Here is a 27,673-nt window from a genome sequence, read left to right as displayed (position 1 = left end):
TGAGGTCTCCTTTCATTCGCTGCTGTGTACACCAGACTAGCTGGCCCTTGTGTTCCCAGGATTCTCTTACCTCAGCCTCTCATCTTACCATAGGACTGCTGGGATTGCAGAGCTACCATGTATGGCTTTACACTGGCTCTGGGGATCTGAATTCAGGATCTCTACTAACCAAGGCATCTCCCTAGCTCCAGATGTTTAAATTTTATTTCATGTGTATGGGTGTTTTGTCTGCATGTGTGTTGTGAACCATGTGTGTGCAGTGCCTGCAGGAGTCAGAAGAGAGCGACAGATACCCTGGAACTAGAGTTACAGACTGTTCTGAACCTCATGGGGATGCTGGGAATTGAACCCGAGTCCTCTGCAAGAACAGTCAGTACTCTTAACCACTGAGTCATCTCTCTAGTTTTTATTGCGGAGATTAAAAAAAAAATCTGTCACCCATGCTGGCCTTGAACTTCTGACCCTTCAGTCTCCCAAGTGCTGGGGTAATAGGTGTGTGCCACCTTGCTGATTCATATCTTCCTTTCTTTTACAATAAAGACTATCTTATGTTCTTTCCCGTATCATCAGAGGGCTCCTCTTCCAGGAAGGCTCCTTGCCCTCGGGGGTTCAGCCTCCTGACACCACAGCCTTCTTTTATGACCAGGACCCACCCCCATGCGTATGCTCCTCGCTCATTTAATTAATATTTTGTGGTTGCTCATGGCCAGCTTGGCAATCGGCCTAGCTTTCCTACAATCAAGTAACTGGTTTTTATTGTTTTTATTAGCATTGTTGTGGGCCATAGCAGTCTTAGTTCCTGATCCCTGAGGTCCCAGGGATTCCCATCTCTGCAGAGAGAGAAGGACTCTAGGTTTGAGGGCAGAGGTGAGGACAAAGTTTGTTCCTCTCCTGCCCCCAGCACAGCTGGCCTTTCCCCCAGCATGCTTTCCACACTGTGCCACAGGCTGTATGCACCAGCCAGGAGAGACAGCCTGGAATGTTGACACCAGTGTCAGGACTCATGGGGCCTTCTGGCTTCCGCGGCTGCCTGAGGACAGGAATCCTCCTCTCAGGTGAGGTCCCTGCTTCTGCAGACAGACTTCGTTGGGTGGTTGGGTGGCTGGAATTGGTGTGTGTGTGTGTGTGTGTGTGTGTGTGTGTGTGTGTGTGTAAAAGAGACACAGAAAGAAATAGAGTCAAGGCAGAAATAAAGCAGACACCAAGGACATTAACTAAAAGAGACAAAAATGAAAAAGATTAGAAAGCCAGAGAGAAATACCTTTCTCTTCATAAGGGAGAGAGATGAGAGAAAATAGAGAGAGCGGGGAGGGGGGGAAGGATGGGACGGAGGGAGAAGGGGAAACAAAGAGTAGACAGGGAATGACGGTGAAGGAAGTGAGGACAAAGAGGGAGGGTAAAGGTGGGGGGAATCAACCAGAGGAAAACCAGGGGGAGACTGAGATAGATGAGAGAGGGAGGGAGACAGCAGAGGGCAAAGAGACATCAAGAAAACTGAAGAAAAACAGAGAAGAAAAGAGAAAGCGGGGCAGAGGGGGGAGAGGAGAGAGAGAGAGAGAGAGAGAGAGAGAGAGAGAGAGAGAGAGAGAGAGAGGAGAAACTGATAAAGCTAGATGAATGGGGGTGGGACAGGCAGGATTGTCTCAGCCCCTAGTGGTCCACACATCATTATGGGATGGATATAAAATTCACATTTAATGAGCATCTGAGATGAAAGGGCTGGATAGATGGGTCTACAGTTTTTTTTATTTGTTTGTTTTTTTTTAACTTATGCAACTTTGAGGATGAGTTCTGACCCTAGAACCATGTAACAAGCAAGACAAGGGCTCATGCAAGCCTGTATCCTCAGCAATGTGGGATGAATATAGAAGAATCTCTGAGGCTTATTGGCTGTCAAAAAAAAAAAAGTGATCTCCAGATTCAGGGAGAGACCTTGCCTCAAAGTAATAAGGTGGAGAGAGATAGAGCAAGATGATCTTGACCCACCCATGCATAGGCATGGGCACCCACATGTATACAAGTGCATACGCACACATGTGCATGCACACATACACACACACACACACACACACACACACACAGAGAGAGAGAGAGAGACAGAGACAGAGACAGAGAGAGAGATTGAGGGTTGCTAGAGTACTTTGATAAAGCAAAACACTTAAAGGTGAGGAAATGATCTTGTGATGGGTCCTCCTCAGACTTAAGGGCTCAGCTCAGTTATGCTGTGTGACCCTGAGGCCGATGCTCCCATCTCTGGGTCAGAGCTTCAAGGCTGACTTGGTGGCTGGACAGACTCCAGGTCCTCTCAAGAGGCTGGGTTATCAGCTGTGTGCACAAATCTCACCGTAAGGTTTGCTCTCTCCTGGTGGGGATCAAAGTCAGGACAGGAGAAGGAAGCAGGAAGACAAGTCCGGGCCTTTCCCTAGAGGTTCTTCTCCACCCAGGCAGCTTGGTGACAAGGTCCACTTTTGGGCTCATTCACTCTTGTGGCTTCCTTCATCCTTAGGTGTCTTAGGTGAGACTGGAATTATCTTTACTCCCATTTGTCAAGAGGGACAACCGAGACTCAGGGTGAGAGTCACTAGACCAAATGGGTAACAAGGTAGAAATTGAAACCCTCTGGACTGGTGGCCACCACCTCTTAACTGCGTTGGAAGCAGAGTAGAAAAGACATGGAAAGAGCCAGAACCATCGCTGTGACTGAAAACTAAGGAGGAAGTATTGTGTTTGTGTCTTTGTGATAAAAATCAAACCTATGGTGTTGTGCATGCTAAGAAAACATTCTGCCACTGAGCTACACCCCCAGTCCCTCACTGGAGGATTCTAGGCAGGAGTTCTACCACTGAGCCACATCCCAGCCCCTCACTGGGAGATTCTAGGCAGGGGCTCTGCCACTGAGTCACACCCCTAGCCTTTCACTGTGGGATTTTAGGTGAGGGCTTATACCAACCGTACTACTACTACTACTACTACTACTACTACTACTACTACTACGTGTACTACAGTTCTACAACTATAGTGCGGAGCCTGCTCTACAGGACCATTCCCTAGCTGGGCCTGGAGATTTAAACACACAAAGACACACAGACAGAGACATGAGTCTTCCTGAAACAAGAATGCCCCCTTTATTGTGTACCAGAGTCACTTATATATGGATCCTAGGCAAACCCACCAGAAACCACTCCTGAGGGTCTCATGCTCAGAGTAGCTACAAACAAAGGAAAAACAAATTGTTTTGCTCAGAGCAGTTGCAAGCATAACAGATTGTTTACAGGAAATCCAGGGTCTCTTCCACTGAGCTGCATCTCTAGCTCCTAGGTGGACTTGGAAAGTGAAGGAGGAGCCTGCTGTGTCTCCCTTAGAGGTGGGCTGGTAGAAGAGAAACAACAGTAAGTGGGACCCAGCCACAGCTTGCCTGTATTTATTATCACAACTACCACCACTCTACAATGCAGAGATACTACGCCAGCCTTACAGATGGGGAAACTGAGGTTCAGATCATAAATTCGTTCTACATGTTACTGTATTCAGTAAGTGGGTAGGACTACTGTCTTAGTTACTGTGATAAAAGTACCCCAAAGCAACTTAAAGCAGAAAGGGTTGATTTGGCTCAGAGTTCAAGGGTACACGCAGTGCATCCTGACAGGAATGTCAAGGCAGCAGGAGCCTGAAGCACCTGCTCATCTTACACCCACGATTAGGAAGTAGAGACAGGAGCCGCCAGGATGTCGCCTTGGCGAGATAGTGCCAGCGGTCCTATAGCCTGGAGGTATACAAATCCTTTGATGTTGCCGTGCAGGCCAGTGTGCTTGGGGCCTTGTTTTGCATTTCAGAGACTTGGTTCCCTGACCTGTCCTGTGGCCTTGGGCCCTAGCAGAATGGCATCAACCAATCAGCATTTGAGCCTCTCACCCTAGAAAAGCAGCCCTTTGGGTTTTTCGCTCTCTCTCGTCATCCCTTTTCCCATTCCCCTTTTTAATCAAATGGCTCCAATAAATTGTGATCGAAAAGGATTCTTGATTTTGTGACCGTTCCTTCTTGCTGGACAAGGAGTGCGTGTCGCACCAACCCAAGAAAAGGTGTCACCCACAGTACATGAGTCTTGCCACCTCAATTAACCTAACGGAGATAATCTCCTACAGGCACACCCTATCTCCAGGGCGATTTTAGATTTCAAAGTTGATGTCTGAGATTAGCCATCACAACAAAGGTCCAGGAACAAAACGTGCTGCGTGTGATCTCAGAGCTCCTTCTGCTGCTGCTCTTGAAGCTGCCTCACCTGCTCCTGTTCCTCCTCCGTCCACCCCACCTCTACACTGATCTTCCTTTTCCAATTTTCCAAAAGTGGAGGTGGGGGAAATGCAGCCTTTTTCCCCTCCACCCTTTGCTCTTAGGGACCCACCACCCAGCTCCTGAATAAGTACATGAAGACTTATTTTTAAACTGAACTTCTAAACGACCGGCCTTAGCTTTGCTTGTTTCTAGTCAGCTTTTCTTAATCTTAAATTATCCCATTTACTTTCTGCCTCTGGGCTTTTACCTTTCTTTATTCTGTATGTCTTTCTTTACTTCTTACTCCATTGCTGGTTGTGTGGCTTGGTGGCTGGCCCCTGGCATCCTTCTCTCCCTCTTTTCTCGCTCCTCTTCCTTTTTTTCTCCTATTTATTCTCTCTACCAGCCAGCCCTGCCTGCCTATCCTTCTCAGGCCTAGCTATTGGCCACTCAGCTCTTTATTAGACCAATCAGGTGTTTCAGACAGGCAAAGTAACATGGCTTTACAGAGTTAAGCAAATGCAACATAAAAGAATGCAACACATCTTTGCATCATTAAACAAGTAGTCCACGGCATAAACAAATGTACCATATCTTAAAATAATACTCCACAACAAGGGAGTTGGGGTTTAGAGTCTCTCTATGTAGAACAGGGTGGCCTTGAACTCAGAGATCTTCCTGCCTTTGCCTGCTTTGTACTGGGATTAAAGGTGTCAAACTAGGATTTACTTTTGTTGCTGTTGTTGTTGTTTTTGTTTCAAGACAGCGGCTTACCATTGATTGTAGTCTGGCTTCAAATTTGTGATCCTTCTGCATATGGTTTCCTGAGTCCTGGGATTACAGGCCAGCACCACTGCATGTTTCTTCCCGGCTTATGCAGACTAACCAGTCGTGCCATTCCACCTCTCCTTCCCTCAATGTCTTTCCTCTCTCCCCTTCCAGTTGTACTTCTGACCACACGGATCCCTCCAATGGCTGCCCAGTTCACCCGTCCTGCTGACCTGCTTAGCAACACTCAAAGTGGGAGAGGTATGTTATCTTTGGGTTCTCTTCCCAGGCATACATCAGACTGTGACGTGAGCACAGAAAATGAGCTCATCTTTCCCGCGTCTGTCTTCACAGTGTCTTAGGGCTTCTAATACTGTCATAGAACTAGCTAGCACACACTTAACCCCTTGTTTACTTGTCACACAGCATGTCTGTAGCTGGCATTTTCTTTGGTCTGTCAACCAGCTACCAAATAAAACATGGATTCTTATTATTAATTATGAACGCTTGGTCTTAGCTAGGTTTGTTTCTAGCTAGTCTTTTTTTTACTTAAATTAATCCAATTTTTATTAATCTATGTGCTGCCCTGAGGCTACTTTACCTCATCTACATACTGTTCATCCTGCTTTCCTGCTTTCATCCTCTGTGTCTGGATGCCTAGCCCCCTGCTGCCTGGCTCACCTTTTTGCTCTGTCTGCTAGCCCCACCTATCCCTCCTCTGCCTAGCTATCTATTGGCTGTTCAACTTTTTATTAAACCAATAAGGTGCCTTATGCAGGCAAGGTGGAATAAAATAACACCTTTACACAGTTAAGCAAATGCAGCATCAACAAATGTAACACACTTTTACACAGCTAAACAAACACTCTATTCCACAACACATGTCACTATTCAGCTAGAACCTTTCCTTTCTCATTTGTCCCCAAGATGCTATGTTAATAGTAATATCATAATACAAAACATATTCTAATCTTTAAATGTCCCATAAGTGTTTAAACTCCAAACACTTTAAAAAGTTCACTTTCTTTAACATATTCAAAGCTTCTAAAACAGTATTTCTCAACCTCTGGGTCACAACCTCTTTGAGGTGATCAAACAACCTTTTCACAGGGGTCACATAAGACCATCAGAAAACACAGATATGGGCTGGAGAGATGGCTCAGTGGTTAAAAGCACTGACTCTTCCAGAGGTTTTGAGTTCCATTCCCAGCAGCCACATACTGACTCACAGTCATCTATAGTGAGATCTGGTGCCCTCTTCTGGCCTGCAGGCATACATGCAAACAGAACACTGTATACATAATAAACAATTTTTTTAAAAAGGAAAACACAGATACTTTCACAATCATAACTAGCAAAATTACAGTTATGAATTAGCAACAAAAATAATTTTATGGCTGTGGGTCAGCACAGCATGAGGAACTGTGTCAAAGGGTCACAGTGTCAGGAAGGCTGAGAAATACTGCCCTAAGATATCCAAAGTCTCTCCAAAATATCCATAATCTCGCTAAAACTTCTTTTAACTGTGGGCTCCTGAAAGACTGAAAAAAGAAATAAGTGACATACTTACTTACTCTGAGAGGGGAAAGCCAGGGCACGGTCACAATCAGATGAAAGTTAAACCAATTGCAACTGTGTGAAGCCTAGTGTAAGGCTTCTGGGAACAGCGGACACAGCGCACCTCCTAGGCTCAGGCCAGCTCCACTCCATGCCGCTGCTGTTCTTGGCAGTCATCCCATGGTACTGGCATCTCTGAAATGCTGGGGTCTTCTGCTGCAACTGGGCTGCACTTTCACAGGTTGCTCCTCCTGGGTGGTCTTCAAGGACTCACTCCAGCCCTGCCGCACAATGACCAGTCCTCAGACGCTCTCTGTTACCCCTCAGACTTTGAAGCCAGAACCACCTGGGTGACTCTTAAGCTACCAAGTTCAGCTACCAGCATGAGATGCAGCCCCAGACCCCTTTGATCAACAGCTCCTGTAGATGGACTTTTCTGTCCCACCAACCAGCCCCTAAATAACCACACTGAGACTTGTTATTAATTATAAATGCTCAGCTGATAGCTTAGGCTTATTACTAACTAACTCTTACAACTTAAATTAATGCATATTTTATATCTACATTCTGTCACGTGGTGGTACCTTTTTCCAGCATGGTTCGCTCTGTGTCTGGTTGGTGACCTTGCTCTCCTTCTTCCTAGCCTTCTCTCAGTCTTTTTTTTTCTGCCTAACCTCTTTCTGCCTAGTTATTGGCCAATTGACTCTTCATTAAATCAATGAGAGCAACACATCTTCACAGTGTGCAAAAGGATTATTCTACAGCACTCCTACGCTCTGACCCAAAGGAAACAGGTCCCAGAAGATTTTAACTCAACAATGCTGGTCTCTTCTTAGTCACAGCAGATTCTTCAGCCCTAGCCGATCAGCATCCATGGTCCCATGGTTGGTATTGTGTGTCAACTTGACATACGTTAGAATCACCAGAGAGGAAGAAGCATTAGTTGAGGAAATGACTCCATGAGATTAGGTTGAAAGGCATTTTCTCAATTAGTGATCAATAGAGAGGGTTCAGCCCATTGTTGGTGGTGTCATCCCTGGTCTGCTGGTCATGGGTTCTATAAGAAGGTGGGCTGAGCAAGCCAGGGGAAGCAAGCCAGTAAGCAGCTCCCCTCCGCGGCCTCTGCATCTGCTCCTGCCTCTGTGATCCTGCCCTGTTTGAGTTCCTGTCCTGACTTCCTTCAGTGATGAACAACAATGCTGAAGTGTAAGCCTAATGTAATAAAACCCTTTCCTCCCCAACTTGCTTTTGGTCCTGGTGTTTCATTGCAGCAATGAGACCCTGACTTAGACACACAGCAAAGCAAAGGCTTCACTGGTAGTTCTTAATTAAAAATATGAAATGACTCTGATAGAATCTCTAGGAGACTTTTAAATCTTCCCTCTCAAATGCCAAAGGTCAGGCTTCTCTGCTCTCAGCATTGCCTTCTAAGTTCCCACAACTGGTTATTAAACTCTGTGCAATCAATGGCTTTTCTATCCCAAAGTTCCAAAGTCCTTACAAATCCTCCACCCAAACATGGTTAGGGCTGACAATGACATGGTCATTGTCAGGTCAATGTCATGGTCAGGTCAGCAATATTCCATGACCCTAAACTAGTTGGGGATTTTATTGCTGTGATAAAACACTGTAACCATTTTTTTTTAAAAAAAAAAACACCAAGGTTTCTCTGTAACAATGGCGCCTGTCCTGGAACTCTGTAGACCAAGCTGGCCTCGAACTCACAGCGATCCGCCTGTCTCTGCCTCCTGAGTGCTGGGATTAAAGGTGTGCACCATCACCACCCGGCCCAAAAGAATCTTAGAGTTTGTCTTAGTTACTGTTCTATTGTTGTGAAAAGACACTACAACCCAGGCAGCTCCTATAATAAAGCATTTACTTGGAGGTTGGCTTACAGTTTTGGAGGCTCAGTCCATTACCATCATGGTGGAGAGCATGGCAGCATGCATGCAGAAGTGGCTGAGAGTTCTACAGGTATCATGGAGAGGAGAGACTGGGTCTGACATGGGCTTTTGAAACCCCAAAGCCCACTCTCAGTGACACACCTCCAAGTCACACCTTCTAATCGTTCTAATCTTTGCAAAGAGTTCCACTCCTGGTGACTAAGCACTGAAACACAGGAGCCTATGGAAACCATTCTTACCCAAGTCTCCACAGAGAGGAAAGGGTTTATTTGGCTTATGTATCCTGGGTCCTGGTCCACTGAGGACATCAAGGTGGGAGCTCAAACAGGACAGGAACCTGGAGGCAGGAGTGGATGCAGAGGCCATGGAGGGTGCTGCTTACCAGGTTGACTCCCCAAGCCTGCTCAACTTGCTTTCATACGAACTCCAGGACCACCTGTAATGAGCCGAACCTTCCTTCCTACAGTCATCAACCAAGAAAATGTAGCACAGGCTTGCCCACAGGCTAGTCTGCTAGGGCTATTTTCTCAATTGAGTTTCCTTCTTCCCAAATGACTCTAGCTTATATCAAGTTGCCATAAAACAGAGGGTCCTCTCTCTGGGTCTCATGACTATTCCAGTTTCCATTCTGTTTCTGTGCTAAAAACACCCTGGACAAATGCCGAATGCAGTATAGGGGAGGAAAGGGTTTATTTCATCTTCCACTTCCAGGGCACAGTCCATGGAGGGAAGTCAGGGCAAGGAGCTCAAGGTGCAAACCTGAAGGCAGGATCCAAGGGATTCTGTCCACTATTCCCACTGGGAGCTCAGACAAGGAGGAATGCTGCTTGTTGGCTCGCTCACAGGTTTGTGCTCAGCTCTCATTCTCATATAGCCCACCCAGCACCACCTGCCTAGGGAATGATGCCACCCACAGTGGGCTGTACCCTCCTGTGTCAATTAAAAGAACCAAGATAATCCCCACAAGACTTTATCCATAGACCAACCTGAAACAGACAATGACTCAATTAAGACTCTTTGCAGATGACTGTAGCCTGTGTCGAGTTGACAGCTGATGTTAACTGGGGCAGTGTCCATGGTGCTAAGAGGAGACATGTGCTGATTGGCCACGCTAGGCTCTGGTGAAGGCAGATGCAGTCAGTTGTGTTGAAGGCAGCAGTAGCTGTCACAGCTGTGGGCAAGGCAGTGTTGGATAAGACTTAGAAAAGGACCCTTGTTGTTGTTAAAAATTTGATTTTTACTGGGAGGTAGTGGTGCACACCTTTAATCCCAGCAAGAAGCAGAGGCAGGAGGATCTCTGAGTTGGAGGCCAGCCTGCTCTATATAGCAAGTTCCAGGTCATCCATAACTACACAGAGAAACCCTGTTTTGAAAAAAAAAAACAAAACAAAACTTGATTCTCTTTTTGTATCAACATAGACTGGCTTTGTTTATTAGCTATATTTATATTTAAGATTTACTTTTATGTGTGTGTGCCCACCTGTGGCATCCAAATATTAGATCCCCTGTGCTGCAGCCAGCGCAGCCTGGATAACCAAGACTGGCGGGGGTGCTGGAAGAACAGCAACCTTTATTTTGCCCAGCAACCTTTTATACTTCTATTCCTTCTGTGGAGATCCACCAGCCAGAAAGAACACAAACATCCTTGTCAATTATAGACCACAAGGAAGTTTCCCTGCCGGTCAGGGGGAGTGAGGGCAGCTGGATCACAACTCCCCCATTTTATTTTATAATACCTTGCCTGTCATGGGGAATAGCCCTCGAATATTCCGTCTTAGGTAGCATCCTGCCCCCCCCCCCCCAATATTGTCTGTCCGTGGCTACCCAGACACATAGCCCTAAACCAAGTATTCCCAGGACTGACAGTGCCAAGGAGCCAGACCAGCGCGCAACCATCTAGCATGCACTAACTGGGTGGTTAAATTAACAAAAGCAGTATTCCAAACCCCTCTCATATGACGGTTGAGTTTCATAACAGTAGAAGCATGCAATACGGTGTCATGAGTAACACACATAACATGATTAACTGTTGAAAGGTCCAAAGATAGTCCACTTGCTCCTGAACCAGAGCTCCTTATTGGTTCAAGGTCAATATGCCCAGTTGAATGTGTTCAAAGCATTGCTGACTCTTTCAGCAAGCTGGTTGACAGTCTCAGCCGTCTGCACGGTCTGTGAGAGAGCAAGTCCGGCAGCAGTGGCTGTGGTGGCAAAACTCTGCTCCAGCTGCCTTCTGACCCCAGCCACACTCACTCTGGATCCAAACTGCTGCATGGAGTGGAGCAGAACTCAGGAAAGCAGACTCGCTGCTCCTGCTCCGGAACCATTAAAGGAGTCCCAGTTTCAATCTTTTAGGGAATTTGGGCGTCATCAACCTGTCTGAGCAGGGGTGCTGCATTCTTGGGGATATTTTACATCAACATTTCAGGGGGTCTCGATGATTCAAAGCACATAAATTTGCAATGAATCCACAGGTTCTCATCCTCTGTGGAGACAAAAGCAGAACCTCTTTTCCAAAGCATCAAATTCTTAACACACATATTTTAAAGTCAAAATACCTTTCTTAGCAATTCCCAGATCAAATGTCTTTCTCCAGTCCAGAACACTAAAGACAACACAATCAACACAATAACATATATCTCTACACATTCTATCTTTTGAGGCCCTCAATTCACTTTCCTGCCTCCTTTTTATTACTTCCCTACTGGCCAATCTTTCAGAGGACATCCCTCAGAGCATCTCTGGGGATGAAGACACACATACTCCTTTTAATCTGACTTGGCTTGTTCCCAGTCTGGAACATTTAAACCCCCTCCTGTACAAAATTTTCAGCTGTCTTCCTTGTTTCTTCCGTGCCTTGTTGCTTTAAGAGTTTCAGTTACTTTTTGAGGCCTTTCAATTCACCCTCCTGCCTCTTTATACTTGTTTATCTTTGGAGGATGTTCCTCAGAGTTATCTCTGGGGGTGAAAAATAAAAACACTTTACCTTCCCCAATATGCTCCTCGATTTAGCCGGCGGCTGGAGCGACCCCGTTCACGTATCCCCACTTTCCAGATCTCAGCGGGACTTCCACTTTGCTGCAGCCAGCGCAGCCTGGATAGCCAAGACTGGTGGGGGAGGGAGGTGCCGGGATTGAGACAAGGAGGCTTCTTTACAGGTGGAAGAACAGCAACTTTTATTTTGCCCAGCAACCTTTTATACCTCTACTCTTTCTGTGGAGACCCACCAGCCAGAAAGAACACAAACATCCTTGTCAATTACAGACCACAAGGAAGTTCTCCTGCCGGTCAGGGGTAGTGAGGGAAGCTGGATCACAACACCCTGGAAATGAAAAAGATTTATGATATAAAGATCGTGATGTAAAAAGATCCAGCCCATCGTGGTGGGAAGGGTGTGGAGGCAGGAGTGTCGGGTAGCAGCTGCTTCTCACACATAGCAGAGTAGAACACAGAGACAGTTCTATAAGGGAGGCCAAACAAACTATAACCCTTAAACTATACTCCCAGGGATTCACGTCTTCCCATCCAACCCCACCAGCACCAGCAGCTGGGAGCCAGGAACTGTGGGAGACATCTGCCATGTCCCACACCCTCTGCTTCACTTACACTTACATCCCATTCAGTGGTGCACGGAGAACAGAAGGAGGGTGCAAAAGTTTACACCTAGGGACTTTGTGTGAGATGGGTCAGCATTAAGAGCACTGAACTGGGCATGGTGGTGCATACCTTTAATCCCAGCCCTCAGGAGGCAGAGGAAGGTGGATTTCTGTGAGTTTGAGCCCAGTTTGAGCTACAGACTGAGTTCTGGGACAGCCAGGGCTGTTATACAGAGAAAGCCTGTCTCAAACAAACTAACTAACTAAAAAAAAAACAAAGAAACCCCAAAAAACAAAAAACAAAAACAGAACAACAAGCAAAAGCACTTGCTGCTCTTGCAAAGGACATGAATTTAATTCCCAGCACCCTTATAAAGGCTCACAACCACCTGTAACTTCCACTCCAAGAAAATCCAATGCCCTCTGCTGGCCTCTACAGGCACTGCACACACATATGCTCATACACACAGAGGGATACACCCCCCAAAATAAATTATTATTTTTTTAAAGTTCACATACACTTCAAACACAATGGTTTTACACTGGGTGCCCAGTCATAGTGCTGAACTCAGCTCATTGCTAGAATATCCTTTTGGCTATTCTAGTCCTTTCTGGTCTCATCAGATCCTTTTGTGATTTGTTCTTCTAAGTACGTGTCTCTGTGGTGGTGTCATTGCTTCTCATTTTTGCTGTCCTCAGCTTCACTGGCCAAGCCCACCCTGTCAGTCAGCCAGAGCACTGTCATAGAGCTGAGGAGTATGATGACATTCTACTGTCATACTGATGTTGATAATGTCACCATCCACTGGACCTACAACAACTCCACATTAGTGTTGAATGAGCGCATGAAGCTGTCTGCGGATAACAAGAGCCTCACCATCCTCGTTGTCCAGCGAGAGGACTCGGGGTCCTACCAGTGTGAAGTGTGGTATGGCTTTGAGGGTCAGAGCAGCAGCATTGTCTTGCTGAATGTGAACTGTGAGTCTCCAGTTCCCTTTACCCATGGCTGACACTCACTTCCTTGGTATTTCATTCATGGTTTAAAATGCTGTCCTAGAGAAGATTTATGTGAAGTGAAGTGTAGAATTAAAGTCCTTGCCTAGCACTAATCTTGCCTAGCACTAATGAGGCCCTGGATTTGATCCTAATCAAAATCACATAGTGTAACATGCGGGCTTTGCTTGTTGGGGTTTCTGTCCTACCCAGTACCCCACAACCAGCAAGTCCAAAGAAAATCATACAGAGGACTCCATAAGATTATAAAACTGATTGGCCCATTAGCTCAGTCTTCTTATTAACTAATTCTTACATCTTATGGTAACCCATAATTCTCGTCTGTGTTAGCCATGTGGCTCAGTACCTTTTCCAGCGGGGTAGGTTACATCTTTCTTCTCTGTGGTCTGGGCAGGAATGCAGAGGGAGCTTCCTGCTTCCCAGAATGCTCCCATTCTCTTTGCTCCACCCCTACTTCCTGTCTGGTTTTCCCGCCTATACTTCCTGCCTGACCAATCAGCATTTATTTAAAATATGATTGACAGAATACAGACAATTCTCCCGCACCAACACAGGACAGAAATCAAATGTAGAATAGAACAGGAAACTGATATTCACATTTGGATTCCATCAGAAATATCAGGATTAAAACTTGAGTTCCAAACAGTACTTCTATAACAAAACCACCACATCAGATACCCACCTCCACCAGGACATCCACCTCCATCAGATCCACACCTCCATCAGGATACCCACCTTTACCAGGATACCCACCTCCATAAGGACACCCACCTCCATCAGATCTACACCTCCATCAGGATACCCACCTTCACTAGGACACCCACCTCCATCAGGACACCCACCTCCATCAGGATACCCACCTCCATCAGATCTACACCTCCATCAGGATACCCACCTTCACCAGGATACCCACCTCCATCAGGATACCCACCTCCATCAGGATACCCACCTCCATCAGATCCCCACCTCCATCAGGATACCCACCTCCATCAGGATACCCACCTCCATCAGGATACCCACCTCCATCAGGATACCCACCTCCATCAGGATACCCACCTCCACCAGGATACCCACCTCCATGAGATCCATATCTCCCTTGCAGTTGATTGGAGAAGGAAGCTGTACTTACAGTGCCCCCATAAGTGATCTGCTGCTCATTCTAACACAGACCATGCTTGTTTCCACTCTCCCAGATGGTCCTGACCCTGTAGCAATCAAGCTGGACTCAGGCGTAGACGCTGGGGACGTAGTTGAGGTGCTAGAAGGCCAAGCTGTGAACTTCAGGGTGGAAACTCAATCTCGCCCTGCCTCTGACTATACCTGGTATCTCCCCACTGACTCCATCCAGCCCCCCACCATGGGGACATTCACCATCCAGTCTGTGTCCAAGGAACATGAGGGCATGTACAGGTGCCTGGTGTCCAACAGTGTCACCCAGCTGTCCCGCCTGGGTGTTGTCAAAGTCCAAGTGCTTGGTGAGTTTCATTTCCTGGTTCTTTTGCTTCTTTGGGGGACTGGAAGCTGAGGTTTTACAAGGGTCCAGAGACTTAACCTGGGATTTGGGGGCATTCTGTGGTTACCAGGGTGGAACTGCACCTTGGGTCTGGGTGATGCTTTCAAGAAACAATCACTTGTCAAATTCTCAAGGAACCACCAGAGTCAAGTCACCATCCAAACGCGCACCCCGGTATCTGAGGAGGAAGCAGAGGACAGGTGACTTTTGTTTGACTGGTGGCAGAGCAGGGCTCTTACCACAGGGAAGGACACAGCATCAGCTTGGTATGTCTTCAACACCTTCTTGACTCTTCATGTCCATGGTTTGATTCTTTGAGTAGGAAGAAGTTGTGTGTCTGTACAGACAAATGCTGGCACAGTCCTCAGTTCACGTATCCTGGAAGAATGATTCTATGCATATGCTACTCGCACACACACACAACTTACAACACATACACACTGCACAACACCTCAGGCATATACCATACTCTTACAAGACACAGACGCATGCTGTGCTCAATGAAGAGTGCAGAGCATGCTCATCAGACACATACACACACATGCATGCACGCGTGCGCGCGCGCACACACACACACACACACCACACTGTAGACTCTGACTCATAGCATATATACACCCAATGCACATGTATTTTTCTTAAAGGTTTATTTTTATTTTTTGTGTGTGGATGGTTTGTCTGGCTGGATTTGCATTATGCACATGCAGTGCCTGTAGAGGCCAGAAGGGGGCACCAGATCCCTTGGTATTGGAGTTAAATATGGATGTGAGCTGCCGTGTGAGTACCAGGGATCAGACCCAGATTCTCTGCAAGAGCAGCCAGTGCTTTTAACCATTGAGTTATCTCTCCAGCCCTAGTCACTTATATTTATGATATATGTGTAATATACATGTACACAACACAGACACACATATATCACATACAACATATATGCAGTAAATATCACAGCTCATGACACACGACATGTACATCACGAACTCAGCACCCACCCCAAATCATAACCACTCACATCACAGACACTTCAGACAGACAACAGAAAATATATAAATCAGCGGGGCTTGGTGGTGCACACCTTTAATCCTGACATGCAGGAGGCAGAGGCAGGTGGATATCTGTGAGCTTGAGATCAGCCTGGTCTATAGAGAGAGTTTTAGGACAGTCAGGACTACATAAAAGAGAGAGTCTGTCTCAACCCACCCCCCAAAAAATCAGTATTAATCTATTCTACACTCTCGATGCACATACAATTGACACAACATATACATACAGATTAACCTGTAGTTCCAGCTATTTGGGAGACTGAGGCAAGGAGATTGTAAATTCAAGGGTTGGCAGGGAGATGGCCCAGCACATAAAGCATTTGTTGCTTACGCTTGAGGGCATGAGCTTGATCTTCAGGAGCCATATAGAGGGAGAAAGAGTCAACTCCACAGGCATATGCCACAATGTGCCTCACCACGCGTGTACACATAGATGCACAGTAACACCGACTGACCATATGTTAGAGTGGATATGCGTGTACCACAGAGTGACTGTGGGTCAGAGGACTCACTGTTTGGGTCCTGGAATCCAACTGAGGTCACCAGGCTTGGAGGAAGGTAAGCCATCTCACCACCCAAATAAACAAATAAGTTCAAGACTACAGAGTGAGTTTAAGGCCAGTATGTGTAACTTAGTGAGATCCTGTCTCAGAATACCACTAAACATGGTGCTCTGTGATGGGATGTCTGTCTATAATCCCCCAGTGAGGGGCTGGGGTGTGGCTCAGTGGTAGAGCCCCTGCCTAGAATCCCCCAGCAAGGGGCTGGGGCTGGGTGGAAGACCATTTGTTTAGAATTTAGGAGGCCCTAGGTTGAATCCTTGATAGTAAAAAACAAAAAATATACAGACTCAGACAATATACATATATATGCCACACACAATTTTTCATAAAGCATATAAGGAACCACTGTGTACCATAACATATACACTATTACAGATATAGAACACAAATTCAGATACGTGTGTGTATGTGTGTATGTAACACAAAGTGCATATGTGTTCTGCTCATACAGTTTACATTCACAATACACGCATAACACAACACACAGAGCAGGCACAAAATTAGCACCCTGTCGCTAGCATACCCCAGTCCCACATTTTCTTCCCCCCCAAACACACAAGATTTCTGTGTCCTCCCCCCTGTACTATATGGTCCTGTACCAAACACAAACATTCACACATACACACACACACACACACACACACACACACACACACACACACAGACCTTAAAAATGCAGGGTTGCTTTCAGTTTTGTTGCTGTCTTGAGACATGTCTTCACTATACAGCCCTGACTGACTTGCCTGTGATTCTCTATGCAGACTAGGATGGCCTTGAACTCACAGAGATAACTCTCCCCTTGAAGTGTTGAGATTAAAGGCCTGCACCACTCCTGGCTAATGTAGACTTAGGACACATCCTTGACTCTGAACCTGTATCTCCCTGTGTTTCCAGAAAAATTAACTGCACCCAGTATCGAGTTCCCAATCCTGCCTCTTGTGGAAAATGCTACCTCTGTGTCCCTGACCTGCAAAACCAGCCACCAAGAGGCCAGTGTCCAGTGGTTTCTGAGGGGTCAGCCACTCTGGCCCAGTGATCGCCTGACGCTGTCTTCTCAGAACAGGACCCTGATCATCCATGGCCTCCAGAGGGATGACACGGGGCCCTATGAGTGTGAGGTGTGGAACTGGGGTAGTCGCGCTCGCAGCGCTCCCCTGAGGCTTGCCATCAACTGTGAGTGGTGGGGCCTGGGCCTTCTCTTCCTCCTTGCCTTCTTCCCTCCCAACCCTCCCTCATGAAGGAGTCCCTTCTTCCTGGGTGCAGCAGTGTAACACCTATAATCCCAGCACTTGAGAGGCTGAGACAAGAGTTTTGCGAGTTTGAGGTCAGCTAGGATCTGGAAAGATAAATGGATAAAAGTAACAACAAATGGGGCGGGGGGTGGGAGAAAGAAGAGAAAGGAGAGAGAGAGAGAAAAGATTGCCTTACCTTTTAGTCTCTTATCCTGTCACCCAGTTCTCAACCTTTGAGTCACAGCCTCTTTGGCAAACTCTGTCTCCAAAAATATTTACATTACGATTCACAACAGTAGCAAAATTAGTTATGAAGTAGCAATAAAAATAATTTTTTTTTGCTTGGGAGTCACTACAACATGAGGAACTGTGTTAAAGGGTAATAACATTAGGGTGGTTGAGAACCACTAAATTTTAGACCCTTTTGCATGACAGGCACGAATCTGGGTGCTGGACAAAGTTGTGTCCCAGTCCTTAAGCAATTTGTATTGTAGTGTAGCAGACAGACCCTAACGAGATAAGCAAGGGCCAACATGATGGCTTAGGGTGTAAATGTGCTTGCCACAAAGCATGACGACTTGAGTTCAATCCTCAGGATTCAGAGTGGAAGGAAAGAACCAACTCTTGCAAGTTGTCCCCTGACCTCCACACACATGTCAAGCCATGTGCATGCTCCTCATAACAAATAAAAAAAATGTAATAAAAGGAAAAAGAGACAAAAGGTCTAGGGCCATGAAATCGCTAGAACAGCTGCACCCACTGCACGTGTCCACGGACAGACTCGCTAGAACAGCTGCACCCACTGCATGCGCCCAAGGACAGACTCGCTAGAACAGCTGCACCCACCTGCACGCACATAAGTAAAGACACATTTGTTCTCACAATTCCAAACAAAAACCAAAGTCGGGTGTGGTGGCACACATTTTTAATCCCTGCACGCAGAGGCAAGTGCATCTTTGTGAGTTTGAGGCCAGCCTGGTCTACAGAGTGAGTTCTAGGCCAGTGAGGGCTTTCTTAGTGAGACCCAGGCTCGAAAAAGAAAAAAAAATTAAACAAAAGAAAGAAACAGCGCCCAGAACTGCTAGTATTTTCCAGGTGAAAGCTAGAATTCCTTTGGTTCAAACCAAGGAGGAAGGCTAAGCCCCATGGGGCTGTGCATGACTGCAGTCACAGTAATCATGGGGAAGGGGCTGAAGGAACAGGAGTTTAAGATCATCCTGGGCTACATAGTGAGTTTGAGACTAGCCTTGGCTACTTGAGACTTCGTCTGAAAACAAACAAAAAAACCAAAAGGCCCCAAATAACAACAACCCCCCAAAGGCAAAACAGAAACAAGCAAAGCAAAACAGAAAAGCAGGAGGGGACAAACCTGGTCACTTTGCCTGTGGCCCCGAACACTCAACGGTGTCTGGCTTTGCAGATGGTCCTGACGGAGTGGACATCACTCCGGGGTCAGCATCTGGAGAGGCCAACACCATCCAGGCGATGCTCAACTCCAGCCTGACCCTGCATTGCCGGGCTGACTCCAATCCAGATGCCAAGTATCACTGGACCCACGAGCGCTCCTCTGCATTGCACACTGGGGAGCAGCTGAGCATAGAGGCGCTGAACCGGGAGCATGAGGGCATTTACAGCTGCACGGCTTCCAACCCTATCACCGGCCTGGCCCGGTCTGCCTCTGTCCTGGTCAAGGTGGTGGGTGAGTTGTTCCTGCTCCGTTGTTCTGGAATCCACGTGTTCTTTCCCCATGTAGCTCTATCCACCCAGCCTTTCCCTAGCATGGCTGAAGTATGACAGTGGCTAGCTAGATTTCCAATGCAGAACCACGGAATCCCACACCTCATGCCCAGATCGCCTGGATTTGTACTGTGTGCACTAATAGCCTCTCTGAACTGTTTAAGCTTTATTTTTTTTTCACCTGTAGATGGGTTTGTGGTATTTCTTAAAAACCCCTTAATTCTTTATATGCATGTGTTGCTGTGTGGGTATGTGCTCATGAATGTGCATACCCTAAGAGGCCAGAAGGGGGCATCAGATCCCGGAAGCTGGAGTGATGGACAGTTGTGAGATGCCAGACAAGGATATTGGGGAATTGAGGTTGGGGTGTCTTCAAAAACAGTATGTGCTCTTGACCACTGAGCCATCCCCCCAGTCTCATGATGCTACCTTTTGTTTGACAGGTTATCTGTGTAGCCCAGGCTGACCCTAGACTTATTTTTGAGGCAGAGTTTTACTATGTAGCCCTGGCTGGCCTGGAATGTAGACTCAGCTGCCTCTGCCTCCCAAGACCTGGACTGGGTAAAGGTGTGCACCACCATACCTGACGTATGGCCCCCAACTTCTGATCATCCTACATCAGCCTCCTCAGTGCTAGGAAAACAGGGGTGCATCACCACCCTTGTCTATGATGGCTACATTCTTGAACTGTTTAGAGAGACAACAAATCTTGAATATAGCCTGTGTGTGTGTGTGGGGAGGTGAGTGAGGTGATGGAGGCAGCAGTTAATATGTTGATAGTATTAATATGTTATGCTAATAACTAGATATGCCTGGTAGAGAAACCCTGCATTTTTGTTTCAGTTCTTTTCTTATTTTATTTGTGTGTGTATGTAGGTTCATGAGTGCACAAGTGTGTCTTCGAATGTTCTAGTAGTTTCATGCATGATCCTGCTTGATCTCAAAGGTCTTTAGCATTAATAGATTAGGTACTAGTCTCATTGCTGCACTAGACTTCTGGGCGAAAGCACCTCAGTGACCCGGAGAGATGGCTCAGAAGTCAAGAGCGCTGACTGCTCTGACGGGGGACCTGAGCTTGCTTTCAGCACCCACATCAGATGGCTCACAGCTGCCTGCCCCTCCAGCCCCATGAGATCCAAGGCTTCAGGCCTCTGAGGACACCTGTACTCACACGAACACATACACATTCTCACAGAGACACGTGTGCAGTTCTTAAAACAATAAAAATAAATCTTTAAAAAGATTTTGTAGAGGCTTAGTGCAGGCATGCAATACCAGTTATTTGAGAGGCAAAGGCCTCCAAGTTTAAGGACATTTCTGGGCTAGGGTGTGTCTGTGTGTAACCCACCATTGAGGGACTAGGGATGTTAATCAATAGCAGTGAGTTTGAAACAGGTCGACACACACACACACACACACACACACACACACACACACACACACACAAATATGTATGGAGAGTCAGACAGACAGACAGACAGACAGAGGTCCCAGGAAGTTCCATAAATGGGACCACTTTCTCAACCCTGGGTCCTTATCCTTCTGACAAAAGGCTGAGATAGAAATGGATGGTAAATATCAGGGCATTTATGAGACATCTGCTCCATGTGAGGCATGACCACCTATAGTCTCCTCTCATCCTTGAGACACCTTGTGTAGTGGGTACCACTTTCCTCATTGCCAATAAGAGAATACCATTTTGCACAGGCTCACACTGCTCCGGAGAGTCAAGGGGCCTTACCTGAGGGAGAGCCAGTTTTCTGTTGCCAAAATCCTTTTCCCTGGTCCACGCCCTGATCGTCTATATAACCAGTTCCACCAACACACACTCATTTACTGATCTCTTCCTAGGACTCCAGGGCCTTTACTCTACATAACATACTTAACTAACATGTTTAATCTTTCCAGCAACCCTACAGAAGAGGCCCTCTTTCCCCTGTATACAGGAGACACAGTTGATTCACAGAGAGGCTGAGTACTGTGCCCAAAGTCACACAGCTGGACGATTCGAACGCAAGCCATCGTACTCTAGGGAGGATGCCACTCACACTACCGATTGCTGGGTCCTAGGGGGCTGGAAAACAATATACTCAGATTTAGTGAAGATAAATCCGGGAACTCTGGAATGGAGCTGGGGATAGGGAGAAGAGCTTGCTAAGCTTAGTCTTTCTCTCTGCGGAGGTCCCCAGTCATCCTCTCTGTCTCCTGGAGTCATTGCTGGCATTGTCATCGGGATCCTGGTTGTCATTTCTGTGGTGATAGGATTGGCCTATTTCTTCTACAGCCGAAAGGACAGATGGTAATAAGCAAGGGGGTGAGGGCCAGCCGCAGGAAAGAGAGGCATGGCTACTGTCGAGGTCTTGAACCCTGCCCAAGCACCCTGAGAATTTGGGGTCACTGCCCAAGAACAGATGGAATGGGATGTGGGGATGGGTGTGGGAATATAGACAGCACCCGTGGAAACAGGCAAGAACCCACACTGGGAGATCATGAGAGATTTGACATTTCAGGACCCGCAAGAGACCAGCCAACGATACTACCCTCAAGACCACGGCACACACCGCTGTGAAGCAGAGGCCCGCAGAGTCCAGATGCAATGACTCCATGGCAGTGGTGTTGGAAGCCTGGGACTCTCCTGGCTTAGACCCAGGTCACTGTTGGGTCCCAGGAACACTGTGCTCTACCTGTGATGCTCTGTTTCCATCCTAACCCGTCCTCCTTTGTTTTAAATGTTCTCTCTTTCTCTTTCTCCCACCTTGTTCTTGTCTCTCTTATCCTGGGGGTGGAACCCACAGCCTGTATATGCTAGATAAGGGTTCTGTCCCTCAATTCCTTATCCTGCCTAGGACAATTGTAGTAAGTTCCAGGTGAGTTCTGAGCCCATCATTATTTTCTATGTTTTAGGGTTTTATTTATTTATATTTTGTTGTTCTTTTTTTTTTGTGTGTGTGTGTGTGTAGTTTTGAGACGGGGCCTCACAATGTAGCCCTGGCTGTCCTGAAACTTGTTCTGTAAATCAGGCTGGCCTTGAATTCACAGAGATCTGCCTGTGTTGGTACTAAAATGGGTGCCACCATGCCAGGTATACTTTTTCTTTTTTTAAAAAATTTCTTTACCTTGAAACAGGATCTTTCAAGTTGTCCGTGTAGCCTTGAAGTCTCTTGGGGCCCAGAAAGACCCTAAACTGTGATCCTCATGCATCAGTCTTAAGAGTAGCTTGGACTAAAGGCCAGAACCTACATGCCCAGGTCCCTGCTCCATTTGGCAGACAGAAAACAGGATGACAGAGGGTCAAGAGTGAGGTCTTGGCAAGCCACACTCGGCTCATGAGCGCAGCCAAAATGACTTCCTCTCTTCCGAATTACGCAATGGGCTTATTAGTCTTGCCTGAGATATGATGGGGAAGAGGGGAGGTTCCAAAAAAACCCAGCACCTTCTCCTCTATGTTGGCCTCACTTTCACTCTGATCTGTGGTCGCTTTCTCTAGGCAAGCCAAACACTGTGTTCGACAATGAGCTGAAGCCCCAGTGGAAGGCCATTGGCAAAGAGGTGGGTGAGTTTTCCCCGAATACTATCACTGCTCCCGAACTTTGTGACTGGTCCCTCCCTAGTCCACCGGGGTGTCTACCTTTTAGGATGAGAGGCTGCCATAGCCAGAGACTCTCTTCTCTCCTCTATTTCTCTCTCTCTCTCTCTCTCTCCCTCTCCCTTCCCCCTCTGTCTGTCTGTCTGTCTGTCTGTCTGTCTATCTATCTATCTATCTATCTATTTATCCATCTATCTATCATCTTTATGTCTTGCTAGGGGTTGAACTCAGGCTTCAGCACGCTAAACTAGCTTCTGCCACTGTGCCACACCCCCAGCACCTCACTGGGGGATTCTAGGAAGTTCTTTACTGCTGAGCCACACCCCCAGCTTCTGACTTCTTCACAACTCATTTCCCCCAGATGCTGTCATCTGTCTCTCCGGAGCAGGACTATGAGGTAGGTTGGACCTGGTGCATACAGTTATAGAAACTGTGGGGGGAAATGTGACCAGAGGATTTTATGCTCATCAAGGCTGAGAGGTGATTCACTGTATTACAATTCCAGGGATGGAGAGATCACAGCCCAAGGCCTCACAGGGCTCTGCGTCCGAGTCACCCCTTCTAGCTGGCCTTGGGGCTGGCCAGGCACATGATGGGTGGGAAGAAGTAGCAAGAGAGAGCAGAGGAAGACTGGGGAGAGAGATGGAGATGGGGGAGGGAGAGAGAGAAGACCTTATGTAGGAACAGCGAGTTGGGGTTCCAGCTCTTCTTCCACTGCAGTTGTCTGTAGGACCCTGAGCTGGGTGTATCCCATCCTCTCCTCCCCGCTTTCTTTTCACATAGGGTCTCTCTATTATGTAACTATAGTTTCCCCGGAACTTGCTATGTAGACCAGGCTAGCCTTGAGCTTACAGAGATCTTCCTGCCTCTGCCTCTTGAGTATTGGGATTGAAGGTGTGCGCCACCACACCCAGCCTCTCTGGGTCTTTGAGGAGTATAGGTTGCCATCTTCCAGTTCATCTGGGACTAAGGGTCCCACCTGACTTCTTTGCTTACTTACAGAAGAAGCTACCTTCCGTAGCTCCTGAAGGTCTCAGGAAGCCACTGCCCCCAATTCCAATTCCGAAGCAGCCATTGGTCCCACCAGTATCAACAAGAAACCCAGAATCAAATTATGAGGTAATTTGATGCCGTGTATTCTGATGTCACTTTGTCTCTGGGCTGGTAGAAACCTTTGTCCCCTGCTGAGGACTCTGTAGGATAAATGTCCAACAGAGCTTTTCTTTGAGAACCATCTCCATTCTAGGGACTGAGAAGATAGCTCAGCTGGTAAAGTGCTTGTCATGTAAGAGTGAGGACTCGAGTTCAAGCCCCAGCCCCTGCAGAAGAGCTGAGCATAATGAAACATTCTCATAATCCCAGTGCTGGGGAGTCAGGGACAGGTGGGAACCCTGAGGCCTGGTGGCCAGCCAGCCTTGCCCAATCCCACACTCCAGGCCAGGGAGGCTTTGTCTCAAAAACAAAGCAAAACTAACCACTACCAACAATAAAACCAAAGCAAAACAAAATACCAAAGGTGGACAATTCCTGAGGAACAAACTTGAAGTGGACTCTAGCTTCCACACGCATACACCCACACATGCACACACATGCGCATACGCCTATGCGGGCACAAGTGTGCGCGCATGTGCACGTCCACACACACAGTCTTTTCAATTCCATTTTATTTCCTTTGTTAGCACTCTCAGTTCATTTCCAAATCTTGTGGTTCACCCCATTTACTCTACTGTTCGGTTTCCATTGAATTCCTTTCTCCCTCTCTTCTTTTCATTCTATGGTCTCTCTCTGTGTAGTTCATGTTGGCCTTGAACTCACGATCCTTCTACTTCAGCCTACCCAGTGCTACATAGCCCGTGTGTGCCACCACACCTAGCCTCCATTTTTGTCTTTCCATTTCACTTTACCCCCGATATTTGTTTTCCACGCCACTTTGAGTGTGTGTACACTCGTGTATGCGTGTTTCCGTCCAGTTGCTCCTGCCACCTCTCCTCCTGTGCATGCGTGTTTTCACCCAGTTGCTCCCTACCACCTCTCCTCCTGTGCATGCATGTTTTCACCTAGTTGCTCCCTGCCAGCTCTCCTCCTGTGTATGTGTGTTTTCACCTAGTTGCTCCCTGCCAGCTCTCCTCCTGTGCATGCGTGTTTTCACCTAGTTGCTCCCTGCTACACCTCCTCCCGTGATGCGTGTTTCTGCCCAGTTGCTCCCTGCCACCTCTCCTCCCATGCATCTGTGTTTTCACCTAGTTGCTCCCTGCCAGCTCTCCTCCTGTGTATGCGTGTTTTCACCTAGTTGCTCCCTGCCAGCTCTCCTCCTGTGCATGCGTGTTTTCACCTAGTTCCTCCCTGCCACACCTCCTCCCGTGATGCGTGTTTCTGCCCAGTTACTCCCTGTCACCTCTCCTCCCGTGCATGCGTGTTTCTGTCCACTTACTCCCTGTCACCTCTCCTCCCATGCATGCGTGTTTCTGCCCAGTTACTCCCTGTCACCTCTCCTCCCGTGCATGCGTGTTTCTGCCCAGTTACTCCCTGCCACCTCTCCTTCCCTTCCATTCTTTTCCTTCTTTTCTCATTCACCCCACTTTCCCATTTCTTTGACGTTGCTTCACTGATGCAAGTTCACTCTTTATAGGCCGGGCTGTCATGCTTCTGCTTCTCTCTAGACATCCCAGGCCTAGAACTTAGGGCACTTCTCTTGCCTTGCCCTTCCCAGCACTGGGACTACAGACGGGCATCACCATGCTCAAGCAAGCTTCAGTGTGTCTAAGTTCAAGCTCCACAGAGAGCATCAGACTGGCTCATGCTATCGTCTGTCGTGTGTTCAGTTTGGTGAGCTCTCCAGTCAGCCCTTGACTTTCACAAATGGAACTCTATTCTTTCTTTTTCTTTCTTTTCTTCTTTTCCCTTCTTTCTTTCTTTCTTTCTTTCTTTCTTTCTTTCTTTCTTTCTTTCTTTCTTTCTTTTGAAACAGGGTTTCTCTGTGTAGCACCGACTGTCCTAGAACTCACTATGTAAACCAGGCTAGCCTCAAACTCACAAAAATCTGCCTGCCTCTGCCTCCTGAGTGCTGGGATTTAAGGCGTGTATCACCACATCTGGCCACGAATGGAATTCTTAAGTCACTCCCCATCAGGGGCTAAGTAGGGGAGTCACGGACATTCCCTTTATCTTTAGAGAAAAAGCTCTTTCTGGGAACCTCCCCTTGGAGGCTTCCTCCCGTTCATCATGGTATTCTTGCTGTAGGGTAGGCTGTGAACATGATGGGCAGGACTTCCCAGGCTCTCTGCACATGGAGGAGAGAGTCCCTCCACCTGATCCAGTATCTGCTACATTCTGGAGGGAGGAGAAGAGCAACCTAGGTCAAAGGAGTTGGGGAGCGGTGTCAAGTTGAAGGACATCGAGGGCCTCCTGGGGGTGCTTTCTCTATCAGTCACCTCACAGTGAAGTCACCTTGACTGACCAGCTCAAGATAGCTCACATTTGTCACCTCCCAGGTGCTATGGGCCAGTGGGCCAACATCATTCACCTTGGCCTCCTGCAAGGCTGGAATGGAGGTGCTGGGGACCACTGAGCTTTCAAGTGGGGCTCCACTTAGGGAGGATCCATTTTCAAACTAGCACGGCCTTGGTTTCTTGCTGATTGTCAAGTAACCCTCAGCCTTTTTTTAATGTGTTCCTCTCTGTGGGCAGCTTACAGCACTGGTTCGTGTTTCTTTCAAAGTCAAGTAGAAGTCACAATCTCACAGGACAGATTGTAGTACCCATGCAATCACCCACATCCCGGGTCTTTGTCCTGTTTTATCAAGGTTCCTTCCTCAGGCCTGGGAATTGTATAAGGGTGCCAGGGCCCAGAGGTGGGGAACTGTGGGCTGCCTCAGAGTCTGTCTTGCACAGTGGGCAGGTTCACAGGCCATTCCTGGAGGCACCATCATGACTATAGTATAACAAAACAGGAGTTTCTGAGGGCGGGGGAACAGCCCAGGATGTGTGGGCCTCAGACTGTAAGTCAAGTAGACAAGAGCGTATATAACAGAAGACACTTTCTCCTTTGTCTAACAGAAGCTGACGAACCCAAGCCTCAGCCTTTACTGCAAGATTAACCCGTCAACCTAATGGACACCACGCTCCTTTTTCCGGAAGGTTTAAAAAACCATCCTGGGTCACATGCTCCATGCCCTTGAACGTGCAAGTTAGAATCCAGCCACTGCCTGCCATCTTTGCAGACCTCATGATTACCTGACTAGGTCAGGCTCTGGACACTGGGGTCCACCAAATCTTAGCCTTTGGCTCACACTTCACTTAAAGCAACAAAGCTGGGCTGGGGAGATGGCTCAGTGGTTAATAGAACTTGTGGCTCTTCCAGACGACCTGAGTTCAGTTCCCAGAACTCGTGTGGGGAGACTTAAAACCTACCGTAACTCCAGTTTCAAGGGATCCAGTACCCTCTTCTGGCCTCTGCAGGCACCTGGATACATATAGATAAAAGTTAATAAAATAAAATATATCCTTTTTCTTAGGACAGTGTTTCACTTTGTAGCCCTGGCTGGTCGGGAGCTCCCTATGGAAACCAGGATAACCCTCAACTCACAGAACTCCTCATACCTCTGCTGGGATTAAAGGCACATGACCACACCCACCTCTAAAGAAGTCTTTAAAAACAAAAACAAAAATGGTCAAGTGCCTGGCTGACAGGCATGAGTCTGGGCTCAGTCCCTGGTAGCACACATGCAGCAAGTGATGAAGGCGCTGAAGAGACATCTTGCTGCCTAAGATGCATACTACTTTCCAGAGGAACCCAGTTCAGTTCCCATACACATGTCAGTGGCTCCCAACTTCCTGCAACTCCAGCTCCAGAGGATCCAACTTTTGGCCTCAGAAAGGCCCCGCATGCATGTGTG

At 47.3% G+C, this 27,673-nt stretch overlaps 1 protein-coding gene across 4 annotated transcripts; it reads left to right on the top strand.

The window, feature by feature from the left end:
• The first annotated feature begins 713 nt into the window (after positions 1-713).
• Positions 714-27,291, top strand: Ceacam20 (CEA cell adhesion molecule 20). 4 transcript variants are annotated; one of them, XM_087908240.1, is made up of 13 exons: positions 715-1,055; positions 5,215-5,301; positions 12,794-13,072; positions 14,302-14,583; positions 14,756-14,887; positions 17,119-17,397; positions 18,877-19,155; positions 21,375-21,492; positions 21,704-21,843; positions 22,681-22,742; positions 23,141-23,176; positions 23,782-23,898; positions 26,835-27,291. In XM_087908240.1, exons 1-13 carry the CDS (start codon positions 980-982, stop codon positions 26,886-26,888), a joined length of 1,941 nt encoding a protein of 646 aa, XP_087764366.1. In that variant the 5' UTR covers positions 715-979; the 3' UTR covers positions 26,889-27,291. The 4 variants fall into 4 exon arrangements, with proteins under 4 accessions (XP_087764371.1, XP_087764366.1, XP_087764372.1 ...); XM_087908246.1 differs by lacking the exon at positions 12,794-13,072; XM_087908242.1 differs by lacking the exon at positions 14,756-14,887 and having other exon boundaries at positions 718-1,055.
• Positions 27,292-27,673: the final 382 nt, after the last annotated feature.

The sequence above is a fragment of the Myodes glareolus genome, chromosome 1 (assembly GCF_982192425.1).
Source record: "Myodes glareolus chromosome 1, mMyoGla1.1, whole genome shotgun sequence".
NCBI lineage: Eukaryota > Metazoa > Chordata > Mammalia > Rodentia > Cricetidae > Myodes > Myodes glareolus.
The sequence above is the reverse complement of the archived record's forward strand: the minus strand, read 5'-3'. Positions and strand labels throughout refer to the sequence as shown.

Coding starts and splice junctions, on each gene's coding strand:
- Ceacam20 (XM_087908240.1), top strand. CDS start 980: ATGTTGACACCAGTGTCAGGACTCATGGGGCCTTCTGGCTTCCGCGGC. Junction 14,888..17,118: donor AAGGACACAGCATCAGCTTG/GTATGTCTTCAA, acceptor CTGTGTTTCCAG/AAAAATTAACTGCACCCAGT. Junction 23,899..26,834: donor ACCCAGAATCAAATTATGAG/GTAATTTGATGC, acceptor TTTGTCTAACAG/AAGCTGACGAACCCAAGCCT.